The 13,961-nt window shown below is 36.7% G+C and overlaps 1 protein-coding gene across 2 annotated transcripts in view; it reads right to left on the reverse strand.

The window, feature by feature from the left end:
* Positions 1-13,288, reverse strand: part of LOC140146191 (trafficking protein particle complex subunit 5-like) — a 34,025-nt gene extending 20,737 nt beyond the window's left edge. For both annotated transcript variants that reach the window (XM_072167966.1, XM_072167967.1), the window contains exons 1-4: positions 13,180-13,288; positions 6,193-6,281; positions 2,166-2,292; positions 774-831 (exon numbers count right to left, since the gene is read on the reverse strand). In XM_072167966.1, the coding sequence (XP_072024067.1) occupies positions 774-831; positions 2,166-2,292; positions 6,193-6,281; positions 13,180-13,245 (340 nt within the window). In that variant the 5' untranslated portion in view covers positions 13,246-13,288. The remainder of the gene's footprint in view (positions 1-773; positions 832-2,165; positions 2,293-6,192; positions 6,282-13,179) is intronic.
* Between the last annotated feature and the right edge of the window lie 673 nt (positions 13,289-13,961).

Below are 13,961 nucleotides of genomic sequence, written 5' to 3' on the forward strand. Positions count from 1 at the left end.
AAAAAGTCGCCGAGTCACCAACACTTTCCAGATTTAAGAGAGCAATTCAGCTCCAGATAAATTAATTTTGCAGCCGCGTCCATCCACTTAGCAGCTTGAAGTTGGTGATATTGCCTTTATAGGTGTTCTACCAACATAAATATCCAGATCTAGATAAAGACTGAACAGGTGTATATATTTCGGTAACCAGAATATATACACCTCTTCAGTCTTTATCCAGAGTTTTTCGAACTAGAGATAGATGCCGTTGGTGGGGTCTGGCCAGTAGTCCAGTAGAGCTGTTGATTAAATGCACTGTTTTGGCCCAGATCTATGCTGTTTCAGTATATTTATCAGCGTTTCCAACCCTTCTGAAACCATCCTAAGCCATTCCATGCGCTACAATGTCAAAATTGTGGCTACATCATAGATATCTGGGCTCAGAGCATTACCAGGTTTTCGCATATGAAAGTAATTAAGGTGTTCCAATAAAGCTATCGTCGTATCAGCTGCCACCTAGCGGTGGGTCCCGGGAACGATGCGTCTAGATCTGGTTATTTATGTCGGGGAGTCAGAACCCTGGCACCAGGATTTTTTTGGGGGGGGGGGGTCATGGGGGGGCAAAGGGAATTTCTTGGGGGGGGGGCAAAATCAACAAAATTGCTGCAAAAAGTGGACATTTTTGCAATTTTGAGTTTTTACTGGGAGAACAGGGTGCAAGGGTTCTGACGGGGGTCATTCCCCTACCTCCCCCCCACGTGGTGCCGCTACTGTCGGTAACATAAAATGGATACAGGTTCTTTCATCGTCATTTGCGTGTTCTAGCTTATCTGCTTCTTTTCCAAATAGCACCTACAAAAGAAAAGAAAAAGAAATTAAGACACTCTCAACCATGGTTCCTGCTAAATATTTTGAGGTCCGGTTGGACCTTTTTGGGGGCCTTTGGACACAGACTCTGACACAGTTATCACGCTTTTAGTCTCAAATGATGGGGCACAGGTGGACGCCATCATTTTCAAAATTTGAAAAATATGGAGTCCCTCTTGATTTAATTTTACTGTGCTAAAAACTGGGGGGGTGTAGATTTCAACTGGAGTCACCCATTCAGGTAACCCCATTTGAAATTCACACTCCCTGCATGGAAGGTTAAGGTTAGATATCTTCCATAGGGGGTTTGTGGATTTGTGGAATATAGCCCAATAGCCAGTTTTGAGCCTGGCCAGTGCTTTCTTTGTAAATTATCCTTTTGAAGGGGTCAAAAACAAGTGGCAAAACATATTCAGTGGCACATCAGTGTCAGTTGTCTATGAGGGGCATATTGTCAGACTCCACATCGCAGTGCAATGCGATGCTGCGATGCTTTTAAAACTGAAATCTAAGCCAGGTTTTTACAATCTCAGCAGTGAAAATTCTCATCACACAGTGGAAATTTTGTTCGTTAAGCTGAGAGCGGATTAATGAAAATGTAAGTAAAATATAAAATATGCAAAAAGCCCATATACTATCACAATACCATGTTTGAAGTTGATCGGTTATTGTGGTTAAGCTGCAGAGTGGATCAATGAAAATGTAGGCAACATAAAATTATGCAAAACACAAAACTATACAGCACATCAGGTCATCATATCATATTACCATACCAAGTTATTGCTTTTAGAGTGGAGGACAAACAAAGAAACAAAGAACCGGACAGCCAAACAACCTTTGGATGATAGGGGACCATTCACAAACACTTGTTGGGGGGGCTGATGCAAAATGGGGGACCCTTACAAGTTTTGACCCTCTTAAAGGGGGGGGGGGGGCTGAAAAAATTGACCACAAATTTTCCTGAAATTTGTGAGATCTGAAAAGGGGGCCCCTGAAAAATGTCCGCGATGAAATATTTTTGCATCAGTCCACCCCAACAAGTGTTTGTGAAATGTCCCTAAGCTCCTTATATGGGGGCAAAAATTAGTTCTGTATTTTTCTGGAATCAGGAATAGGATCTCATGGTCCAGGACACACTGAGTTCTTTAACCCCAATATGTTTCTACATACACAGAATGAACTTTGAATGTATTTGATACAAAAACTCATCATCCATGACTTGAGGTCAACTTTTGAGCTATGATAGGCCTACTTAATGGAGGGTAAGAAACTGTGCCCTTGTAATTGAGGCCATTATGGCTCATACAGATTATACATACCTTCCAAACATTTGACTTTATAAAGAGCAGAATATTTAACAACTTTGTTTCCCTTTTCAGGCCTTTCTCTCGGATGAAAAGAAGATCTAGGATTCTAACACCAACATGCTGACCCAACTCGGACAGTCTGCGAAGAGACAAAACAAATCAGTTCAAATGATAATTATTATCATTATTATTTATTATACATGCATTTATATAATACAAGTATGACTCCTAATATCTAAAGAGCAGAATGACAGTTACACATACTAGTATGCACTAGGGGCAAGGCAGTGTACAACATCCATTGGAAACAATACATTATAAAGAGACCTTCCACAACTTTCAGAGAAAGGAGGACTTGCTTCGCTTTGCAGGGGGTCAGAATCAATGCATTAGCCAGAGGGGTGTCTTTAGGGTGTCCAAAATGGTCAAAAATACCTTATTCTACAAAATCAGGGTGTCCACTCCCTATTCACTCCATTATAAAAATCAGAATTTTAGGGTGTCCAAATTGAAAACAAGGCGTCCAGATGACACCTGGACACCCCTCTGGCTAATGCCTTGGTCAGAATACCCCGACCAAGACAGTTGGCTATGCTCCTGAGTAAAAAATACTCTGTCATAAGGATGATGATGATGATGATGATGATGATGATGCTGATGATGACAAACATGTTGATGTTGACAATGCTGCTGCTGCAGGCACGTTCTTTCTGAGTCACATCTTTGATCCTCTGCTCAAGACCACCGCTGGAGACAGGAATACTACTTCCGGGAAAATCAAAACATCCGGTCAAGGTTCCCGCTCCAAGCAGATGGATCAATAACATCATCAATGCTTTGAGAAAGCCAGAAGGTTTCTGGCGAAACTGTCAGCAGAAAAACATAAATTTTTCACTTGGTCTTGACAAATTAACTCTAAATAGCTGATTAATTAACAGACCTGATGAACCTCCTCAGTCGCATACATTACAATCATGTAAAAATCAAAGAATTTTGACAAACTTTGAGGGTGTCATCCTCAGCAAGAAGAACACATTTGGCAGTCATCCAATGTGATTGACAATTTGGCAGACTACTTTCTCATCATCACATTCAAATATTCCGAGAAGTTGAACTAGGGAAATGCACTTTATTGACCTTGAACTTACAAATGGGTTTCTTCCAGATTAAGGGGTACTACACCCTCGATAAATTGTGTCTATTTTTGCACTTTTCTCAAAAACTAATAACACAGTGGTAACAAAAGTTATGTATATTATAAGGGCAAGGAATCCAGTTACTACACTGGAATTTCAGTGACCCAAGACAAGCAGTTCATTATAAATGATAAGAAATAAGGTACCACTAGGATGTACCTCATTTCCTATCATATATACTGAACCGCTTGTCTTGAGTCACTGAAATTTCAGTGTAGTAATTGGATTCCTTGCCCCAATAATATACATAACTTTTGTTACTGGTCAGTGTGTTATATTTTTTGAGAAAATGCAAAAATAGTCACAATTGACCACAAGTGTAGTACCCCTTAACACATACACCCAAATGGAAATCATTGTAACCTTAATCTCAGGCCCTCGAAATCCGCGGTAAGAAATTTTTTTAAATTTTTTCTAAGTTTTTTTTTAAATGTTTTCCTACACACCCACAAACCTTACTGCATGTTTTCAAACCACTCAAGCCCAACTAACCTTTAACATAACTCCAAACCCTTGCCCTTACCCCCAAAAGGGAATTAGGGTAGAAATTGATTTCACCTGAAAATAACAGAAAATCTGACCTATATTTAATGTTTTTAAATGCATTGCATGAATGTGTTTATAACGTTTTAATAACTTAAAATTTGCCTCATTTCAATTTTCATGGAAATTGTTATTTTTATTGCTAACAAAATAAAAGAGAACCCTTTCACATAATTTTGGAAATTAAAAAAAATATCTAAAATTCTGAAAATACCAAAAAAATACATTTAAGTGCATAAGCCTTTTTCTTCTGGGTAAGAATTTTTTTCTTGCATGCAACAGCTTTTTTATTGCAGGGTAGAAATTTGATAAATAGGTCATCATATACAAAATGCATGCATGGACCTATTTATCAAATTTCTAACCTGCAAGAAAAAGGCTGTTGCATGCAAGAAAAAAATTCTTACCCAAAAGAAAAAAGCTTATGCACTTAAATGTATTTTTTTGGTATTTTCAGAATTTTAGATTTTTTTTTAAATTTCCAAAATTATGTGAAAGCTTTCTCCTTCCCATAATAAGCCATAAAAATAGCTATTTTGGTGAGATGAGGCTAAATAAAGTAATTGAAACTTTATATATTCATGCATTTAAAAATACTAAAGATGCTATATATTATATAGGTCCGATTTTGGGGTGAAATCAATTTCACCCCTAATTCTCTTTTGAGGAAGTCCAACACTCAACTCTTGTTCATTGTTATATTGTAGAGCATAAAATGTAGGGTATTTTACACATTACTCTTATCATACAATGCATTCTTCATTAATAGTACCCCCCACATACCTGAAGAGTGGGTATCAACAATTTTATGAATCATCGTTGTTATATTGTGCATTAAATATGTCAATTTCAGCCATGTAGGCCATGTTATTAGGCAAAGAAAAAACTTTGAAGAATGCCTCTCATGTACAAAAGTATAGGGAACTGAACATTTAAAACCACTTTTTTAGGATGAAGGAAGCATTTTTTTCAAAAACGTCTGAAACAGGCCAAGAATTACTTTAACGTAGATATATGCATTTTTTATGTCACAAATAGCCTCTTTTGGGGTGCTAAATCTGCTAAAATCGCCTGGGCTCGACCATGCGGGGGGCTCTGCCCCCTCGACCCCCGCAGGGGCGCCTCCTTGACTCACATGGATAATATTTCAGAGTTTTTTTTATCAAAGCCCACTCTCATGCCAGAATTAGAGCCTCAGAATGGTGATTTCTTACTTTAAAAAGTCTAAAATCCATGAGTTTTTAAGGCTTTTTGAGCCCCTGGACCCCAATCGTTAAGGGCAAGCGACAAGGCGCTCATGAATTTCACAGAAAATTTAAAGCAACATAGTTTAAGTTCCCAGACAGAAAATATTTTTCCTATGCCCTGCTTAATCTCTCCCACAGTCATAGGGAATGTAGAATTCAAATGGAGTCACCTATTCAGGTAATCCCATTTGAAATTCACCGACACTCCCTGTGTGAAAGGTTAAGGTCATGTCTTCCATAGGGGGCATATGGATTTCAACTGGAATAGCCAAATAAACCATAGCCATGTGTCAGTTCTAAGAATTTCATTATTTGGTGTGTTATGATATGCCAAGGTGATAATTGGGTTACAATCAATTTGAATACTTTTCTTTACAGTGCTGTCATTTTTATTTTTGACTTGTTTTATTTTATTACTTCTACTCTAGTTGCTGCTTTTGCTGTGGTTGTTAAATCATTAAAATGGGCTAATGCATATTCAACAACTCTTCCTATACCTTTCTACAGGAGCCAACCGTTGTTAATCTGTGATGAATCCACAGTTCAGTAGCGTATACGCGAACGCAAGGTTACGCGTACGCGTTACGCATGAGCGCGTAAAATTCGTCATGACTGGAACATAATGCGTAAACATGAACTCTCTTATGTTGGCAGTAGCAGCTAAATATTACCGCTTTATTCTTTAGTTTTATTGCTGATGATACCGCAATCTTTTTGTAAGGTTGGGTGGCAATGACAAACGGACATTCCGATGAAAGAATCATGTGAATTAGACATCTTTAGCTTGATTCGTTGTTGAAAGGGATTCAATCATGTTTCACCGTTGTTCATCACCGATTAACAACTCGCGTCCGGCGCGTCTGCGTGGTTTACTTCTGAGTAAACCACTCAGACGACGCGGATGCATCGTTGTTTATCGGTGATGAACAACGGTGAAACATGATTGAATCCCTAAATCCACACTGCCTCTGTGCATGAAGGTAGTAGTTCATGCTCTGTGGAAGATTTTGGGAATCTCTGCAAGAACCAATCCATTCATTGTAAGTAACTTACTTGCTTTGTAGTTCTGGTACTGAGGCCACTCTATTCTGACAATACTGAACCATCTCAGAGAACAGAAGAGCAAATGTGCTGATGTTGATCTAAAAGTATTCAAACAAATAAAAATTTTAAATATCAGTCAATTAATGTCTTGAAATTAAATGGGTTATTCCAGTTCAAATCCATACTAGGGCTCAACCGATATGGCATTTGTCTACCGATATATCCATTTTTTTAAATATCGGCCAATATCCGGTCCGATATTGGTAAAAAAAAATATCAGATTAAAAAAAAAAATTGTTAAAGTTTTCGGCGACTTTGGAGAACCACTGGACCTATTCTGAAGTGCTAGGATCATTCACAGTTAATTTGAATAAAAAATTGGAAAAAAATTACGAAAAAATTACAGTAAACTGTAACAAACTTGTTATTCTTAATATGCAAACCACAAACGTAATGTTTATACCTCTTCATCTATCACATATGAGTTAGTGACCGTTTACAGAGGATATATTAGACCCCTGGTTGAATATTCCGATGTCATTTGGCACTCCACTCTCACTTCCAAGCAGGCCATCAAGCTTGAGAACATCCAGAAAAGAGCTCTGAGAATTATCCTTGGGTCCAATTATGTATCTTATGACAATGCTCTTGTTGTGTGTAATCTTGATAAGCTGTCTGATAGGAGGGAGCAACATTGCCTTAAATTTGCTCGTACATTGTCCAAGTGTGATCGGACCACCAAGTTGCTTCCTCCCAGCAGAGGTCAGGCTCTCTCTCAATCTCTCCCAACTCCGTGCCCGTACTGACAGGTTTGCTAGGAGTCCAGTTCCTTACTTTGTTAGGCTGCTAAACAGCAACCCATCCTCTTGATCAAATTCATCAGGACTGTTCCATAAAACTGTATATTTTTTCATATACTGGTCCAGGTTGAGCGCACTTGCGTGCAGACGTTTCGATGGCTGCTGTTGATGTGATGATCGCTCATCAGCGATCATCACATCAACAGTGGCATTGGGAGGGATGGCTGGTGGCTATCGAGGCGTCTACGCGTGGGTGTGTTTGGCTTGGACTAGTATATGAAAAAATATACAGCAACCCATCCTAATCCTGGTTCATCCCTTGCATTGCTTTGCTGTGGATCCTGTTTCTTTTTGGCTGCCTTGAGTTCTGACCTCATTTGTTGTTTATATTTATTTATTATGTTGTTATATATATATATTGCTTTTCTCATTGTTGTTTTCTGCTTATACTTTGTGTACAATGTAATTCGGCCTCCGGGCCGCGATTTTGTGCCAATAAAATCATATCATACATATTAAAATGCATTAGCTTTCCATGCATTTATAATATGTGCTTGCCTTTTGGCACCCTTGCAAAGGGTGCAGAATTCGAATCGGGAATAAAAATATCCGATCTTTGCCATCGAAACACAAAATTACAACTTTAAACGGTCGCATGTCATAAGGTGGTCCATTTTGCGTTACAGGCCAAAAACTTACCAAAAAATGATTTTTAGATATGTTGGAGGTTTTGACCCCTTTTATAAAATCAATTAAAGAAAATTGAAGACAAAATATATTTAGCATTGCAATATCGCACAGGGAAATCAGATGTATGAGTTTGTAGACTTAACACGGTTTATATGCTAGTCTCAGATTGATCACGCTGAAATTCTAAGCTCAAATTATTTTTTTATTTTTTAGTCCAAATATTTCTCATGGTATATGAATTGTAATATCACAATTTACTAATATATAAAAAAGATTCGCTGATTTTATCCATATGTTTAAAACCATTAAATTTGTAGTACTTAATACAGAGTTTTTTTCTGTGAACAACAACAGTATATGTTCTGTGCATTGAGAATGTTTATAGTCCCTTCTTGCAAAGCAGGCACATCTCATTTCATGACGTCAACTTTTTTCTAGGTCAAATCTGTCTCGTTCGAAGGAACTCATCGCTTTAAGGGCTGGGGTATGAACGTTTGGACAGTATTTATTTTGGGACATTAGAGCACATCAGACATATCGAATTGCATTCTGAATACGAAGAATGTCATTCTGATATCAAATAATTTTGATTTTTGAAATTAGCAATTTAATACACATTTTATGGCAAATCATTAAAAATTGATATTTTTGATATTTAACAGTACTTGAAGTAAACTTTATAAATCTGATGATTTATACTTAAAGTGTATGTAGGTGGGATGAAAAGCCCGACGATCAATTGAAAATTTTGACCTTTCAGTATTGAAGATATGGATTTTTTTCCCAAAACACCCAAAAAAAATAAGGTCTTTTTGGGAAAAAATCCATATCTTCAATATAAAAGGTCAAAATTTTCAATTGACCGTCGGCTTTTCCTTCCTGCTACATACACTTTAAGAATATATCATTAGATTTATATAATTTACTTCGAGGACTGTTATATATGAAAAATATAAATTTTTATAATTTGTCATAAAATTTGTATTATATTGTAATTTTCAAAAAATGAAAATTATTTGATATCAGAAAGACATGCTCCGTATTCAGAATGCAATTCGATAGGTCTGAGGTGCTCTCATGTCCCACAGAAAATACTGTCGAAACGCAATAAACGCTCATTTTAGATCCCTTAAGTTGGTTTTTGCGGAATATCAATTTTAAATGTCTTATTTTCTCAAAAAAAGAGTCATTTTCATTGTCCTCATAATATTAGCTTGCCAATGATATGATGTTGTCCAAGCAATATATGACCTTTAAATACACAGCTTTCGGCTGAACCACTAGCAGCATAATTTAACACTTTATTTCATGTAGGTATGCTAGGTGAAATCAAACTGCATCATTTTATATCAAATTAAAGCCCTTGAGTAAAGAAAGCCAAAACTGAAAAACTTTTTGTCATAGCACTTTCCGTAGCAAAGTTACATCTTGTCAACGATTGACTTTCATCAAAAGATTCTGCTAGCAAAATTCCCCAAACAGCATTTGGTGGTGTTTCTAGATCTTAGTCTCATGATGATAGTAGCTTTTTTTAATGGAACTGCTATCAAAATCCTCTAAAATTCCATGTCTTGGTGTCTCATCACCATAAAAATTGTATATTTGGGTCAAGTGAAGTATAGAAAACATATACGGTATACAGGTTTCCTTGATTGACCAGCCTGTCCAATCTGTTCTTTTAAATTTCTATGTAAATATATATTGTGTTTGGGCCCCGGTCTAGGCGAATTTGGCTGACTAGCAAATGTGTTAACTAAGGTAGGTATGTCCACATTGCTTATTATAGAGGGCGACGTTCAAATCAAAAAGCTCAAAAAGTTGCGACCACAGGAAATGGCTTAACTGTGTAATCCCTATAAATAGGAAAATACAAAATTTTGAAATTTGGACAACAGAAACTTGGAGACGTAGTCTAAAAAGTGCCGGTACTTTATCCTTGATACAGAAGTCATCATGCAGTGATAGTTAGATAATTTCATAAAATAAAATCGCCTTTTGTGTAAAACGGATCGCCGTGGTGAAAAATGATGCAATACTTGCTTTTTTGTACAGTAAGTCATTGTAAGGCATTGTCATCAATGATGGCCGCAGAAAAATGAAAAATGTTAAAAACAGACATTTGCCCATAACTTTGTTGATATTTGAGCTACAGACATGGTTGACCCATCATTTTTAAGTTAAATTATCACTTTTTTAACAAAATAATTTCCATGTGAAAAAACCTACTTGAAAATTTTGTGATCATGCCTAAAGGTTTGCCTCTCATGACTCATACTAGTTCACCACGTAAACTTGTATGGCTCAAAATTCGGACCGCTCGCCATTAAGTTTACTGATTTCTATGTTTTGAAATTCGTTGACGTTTTAATGATCCCTGATTCCCGGTCGATTATTTTAGCTGTGTCACGTCATGTGCATGACGCCGCGCTGGTAGGTACCAGCCAAACTTCAGAAAAAAAACATGATCGCCGATAACGATGTGATATGGGACTTACATAGGATTACACAGAGATATTTCTTGCCAAAATTTGACCATTTCTAGGTAGCTTGGCCCTACTTTGTCTGCGTTATATGAAAAGGACAGTCTTAAGTAGAAGTAAATGTGCAACGCTTTTGATATTTTGATGTTTTGGGAGACTGGGAGGGATCAGAACAAAAAAATGATGGAGCCTATTCTTGACTGTGTAATATTCCTTCACCACATTATTGTACGGTAACAGGCTTATACGATGGACAGATAGTATCAGTTTGTGAATGAGGACATCGTATAAGTTCCTTGTACTAGACTCATACCTACATTTATGACAATGACAAAGGTACGGTACCAAAATCTGAATTTTGATGATTTTTACAATCGTCCGGATGAGAAAATCACTGATTGGGCCTAAAGTCATGTAAGTTTGTGTTGCGAAATATGGGCATGATGGGTGGCTATGGCATGCATATGCTATGACAATCCCTCAGCTCAACACTGGCTGTCTAGCATCGCGTGATTTGGACTAGAACTAGCCCCGTTCCACAAACTAGGTATACTAGGTGAATTCAAATTTGACATCAAATTGCATCGTTTTATATATCAAATTAAAGCCCTTGAGTAACTAAGCCAAAACTGAAAACCTTTTTTTCATAGCACTTTCCGTAGCAAAGTTACATCTTCTCAAAGATTGACTTTCATCAAAAAGATTCAGCTAGCAAAATTCCCCAAAACGGCATTTCGGGGGTGTTTCTAGATGGTCGTATGTCATGAACTGGGTACGCTAAAATGGGGGATTCATTACAATTCAACTTTTTTTTTCAAGTTTCGTTCTAGTTTATTCTTAAAGTACTTGGCTATGTTCAAAGTATTTGGTATCAATGTTTTCCTAGAAGTCTGCTCTACAAAATAAAACCATTTGCAGCCCATTTGGACAAGTATTGTGAGAGTTATAGTAACAAATATTCAATTAGGTAACGGGGATTGGCAGTGGGGGATTCGGCAGTGGGGATTCCATAGACATTGCACACAAACAGGGCTAAAATGAGTCGCCTATAAATTTACATAAGTAGAGAAGTGAAACACCTGTGGGGCTCTGATTTCACATGCACTTCACTGAATGATAGATCTAACTTATGATGCAAACATAATGTGCATTAATGCAATTAATTAATTAGTTAATTGGATGTTAATTAGATACAAATTTTGACCACCTTTTGGCAATGTCCGCCTTGTCCGGCCATTCTGCGCTCACACATATCCCACAAAACAATGTAGAAGCTTGGATTAACTTGATTTTAACTTTATTTCATAAAAATCCATCTCCTTTTAATTACTTTGATATTTAAAATATTTAAGATAAAGAATTAAGCATTTATTATCAAATTTAATGACCAGTGGAAGTTGTTTGTCACCTGAGATCAAATCTGTTGCATTTGAGCGACAAGTGTAGGGAATTCAGTATGTAACAGGAAAGGGTGTATCAAGCTAAGCATGATTCAAATGTGGTTATTCCAACAGGTTGTGTTCTTTATGTTGGAATAGATATATATGATACATGAAAACAATAAATTTGTACTTCAGGTTCAAGACCATGAAGAAATTTTATGTGCTCAATATCCGCCTAATAATATACCATATTTAAAGTCACCCTGTATAGTACCATTTTGCATAGAGATGACAATTTGCACCGTGTACAAAGAGCCATTTAATTACATAGAAGAAAATGAAGTTTGTATATTCCATAACTACACTTACTACATTAAACCTGTTTGATTTTGATGAATTTCGTACTAACGAGTCAAACATACACAGATCACCCTGTATAATATGCTGATCACCCTGTATACTTAATATTTGAGTATAACTGTGGGCAGAAACCCATGACATATGTATTTCTCTTTCTAATTTACATTTTCAGTGATGAAATATAGGACTGCTCCTTGAATAAAGAAGTTAATCTTCAAAATAATTTTTTTTTTTTTTTAATATCTAGGCAAATTTGACCACCCTGTATGTTCAACACAGAACACCACCAGTCGCCCACTTTATTATTTTTTTTGTGGGCCATTGTCCTATCTTTCAATATCCACATCTGTTTTGACATGCACAAAAAAAAAAAAAAAGATGACCCAGGTATATCAAAATTACAAAATATGTATTTTTTTTATATTACACCCTATAGGAATTTTACCCACCCTGAATATTGGATCTTTTTTTGCCATATCTAACATCCATGTAGTATAAGCTTTCCAAAAATGTATACTTGTATACACTTTAAATGTAAGGAATAAAAGTTATGCTTACTTCAGTACATATTATTAGTGACGTTTATGTCATTTTTCAGTGTGTAATATTTTTTGTACCCAGTTCATGACATACGACCAGATCTTAGTCTCATGGCGATAGCAGCTTTTTTAATGGAACTGCTATCAAAATCCTCTAAAATTCCATGTGCGACTTGATTATCACCATAAAAATCATATATTTGGGTCAAGTGAAGTATAGAAAACATATTTATGTAGGTTTCCTTCACCCACCTATTCTCGAAAAAAATTCAAATTTCTATGTAAATATGCATTGTGTTGGGGCCCCGGTCTCAGCGAATTCGCTGACTAGTAAATGTGTTAACTAAGGTTTGCCTAGGTTACCTACACAAACTGCTATGCCTCTCGAATACATGAATAGCGAGCGAAGCGAGCACCAAGCGTAGCAAGGCCGAGGTGGTGGAATAGGGATAGAGTACAGCACAGAGCCTGCATGCCTGTGCTAATTTGGCCCAGTGCGAAAGTCATTGCAAAATACTAAAATTTAAATACATTAATTCATATCGTGCAACTGCAACTTATACTAAAATACAATGAATAGTGCAAGCCATTGCAAATTTTGCAAGGGTGTTGAATTTTGCAGTCTACGATTCGGTGTCCAACTTTCAGACAGCTGAAAATGAATAAACGCTGCATTGTGGTGACTGAAATTTCCACAACTGGTTTACTTATAATACACTATTGAATTCGTCGAACAAAAACTCACCTCTCCTTTTCCTTTGCTTAGCGGCCGATCAACAACACTCGCTTTTTGTACTTTCCTATCCGCCATGTTTACTTTCGGTGACAGGTGATATTCCCGTTTTATTCTCTTGTACATCAACATTTCCATTAGAGCGGAAACCACCCAAAAAGACCAACTAATTGGATTGCGCAGCCGCAATACAATACTACAAAGCAATCTGCGCATGCGTTACTATAATTTCATTCATTCATTCATTTCGTCACTGAATTTTACTACGTCTAGTAAAAACCATAACATTGTAGTATTTGGGCATTTGGGTGTGTCGGAGGCAGGTACCAGTAGAAAACATATTCGCACTAAATCTCTTAGTCTTTCGGTGGAAAAACTGCAACTTTTACTTACTGAATTGTAAGTACAATATTTTCTTTTCTAATTTTATTTTATTTTTAAATTGTTACCCCAATTCCAGCAAAATTATAATTTTGTAAACGCCGGCCGGCATTTTTGTAAGCCGTGGATGTTCAATTTTCAACAAATTTTCACCGTTTAAAAAAAATATTAGGAGTTACTGTTTTTGACCTATTTTTTAATGTAATTGAGCTTATTTTGGCGCGGTTTCACTCTACAATAGTACAATGCCTATGGTCGTATCGTTTTCAACGGAGCACCCATTTATAAGTTTTAGATTACAGACGAAATGGATCAAAGGCATGTAGTACAACCTACTCGTCTGAGCCGAGACTCAAACCAAAACATTAGTGACCGGTCATGTTTTCATCAGGGCTTTTGTGCTTCACCAATCG

This window comes from Amphiura filiformis, chromosome 2 (assembly GCF_039555335.1).
Source record: "Amphiura filiformis chromosome 2, Afil_fr2py, whole genome shotgun sequence".
Taxonomy (NCBI): domain Eukaryota; kingdom Metazoa; phylum Echinodermata; class Ophiuroidea; order Amphilepidida; family Amphiuridae; genus Amphiura; species Amphiura filiformis.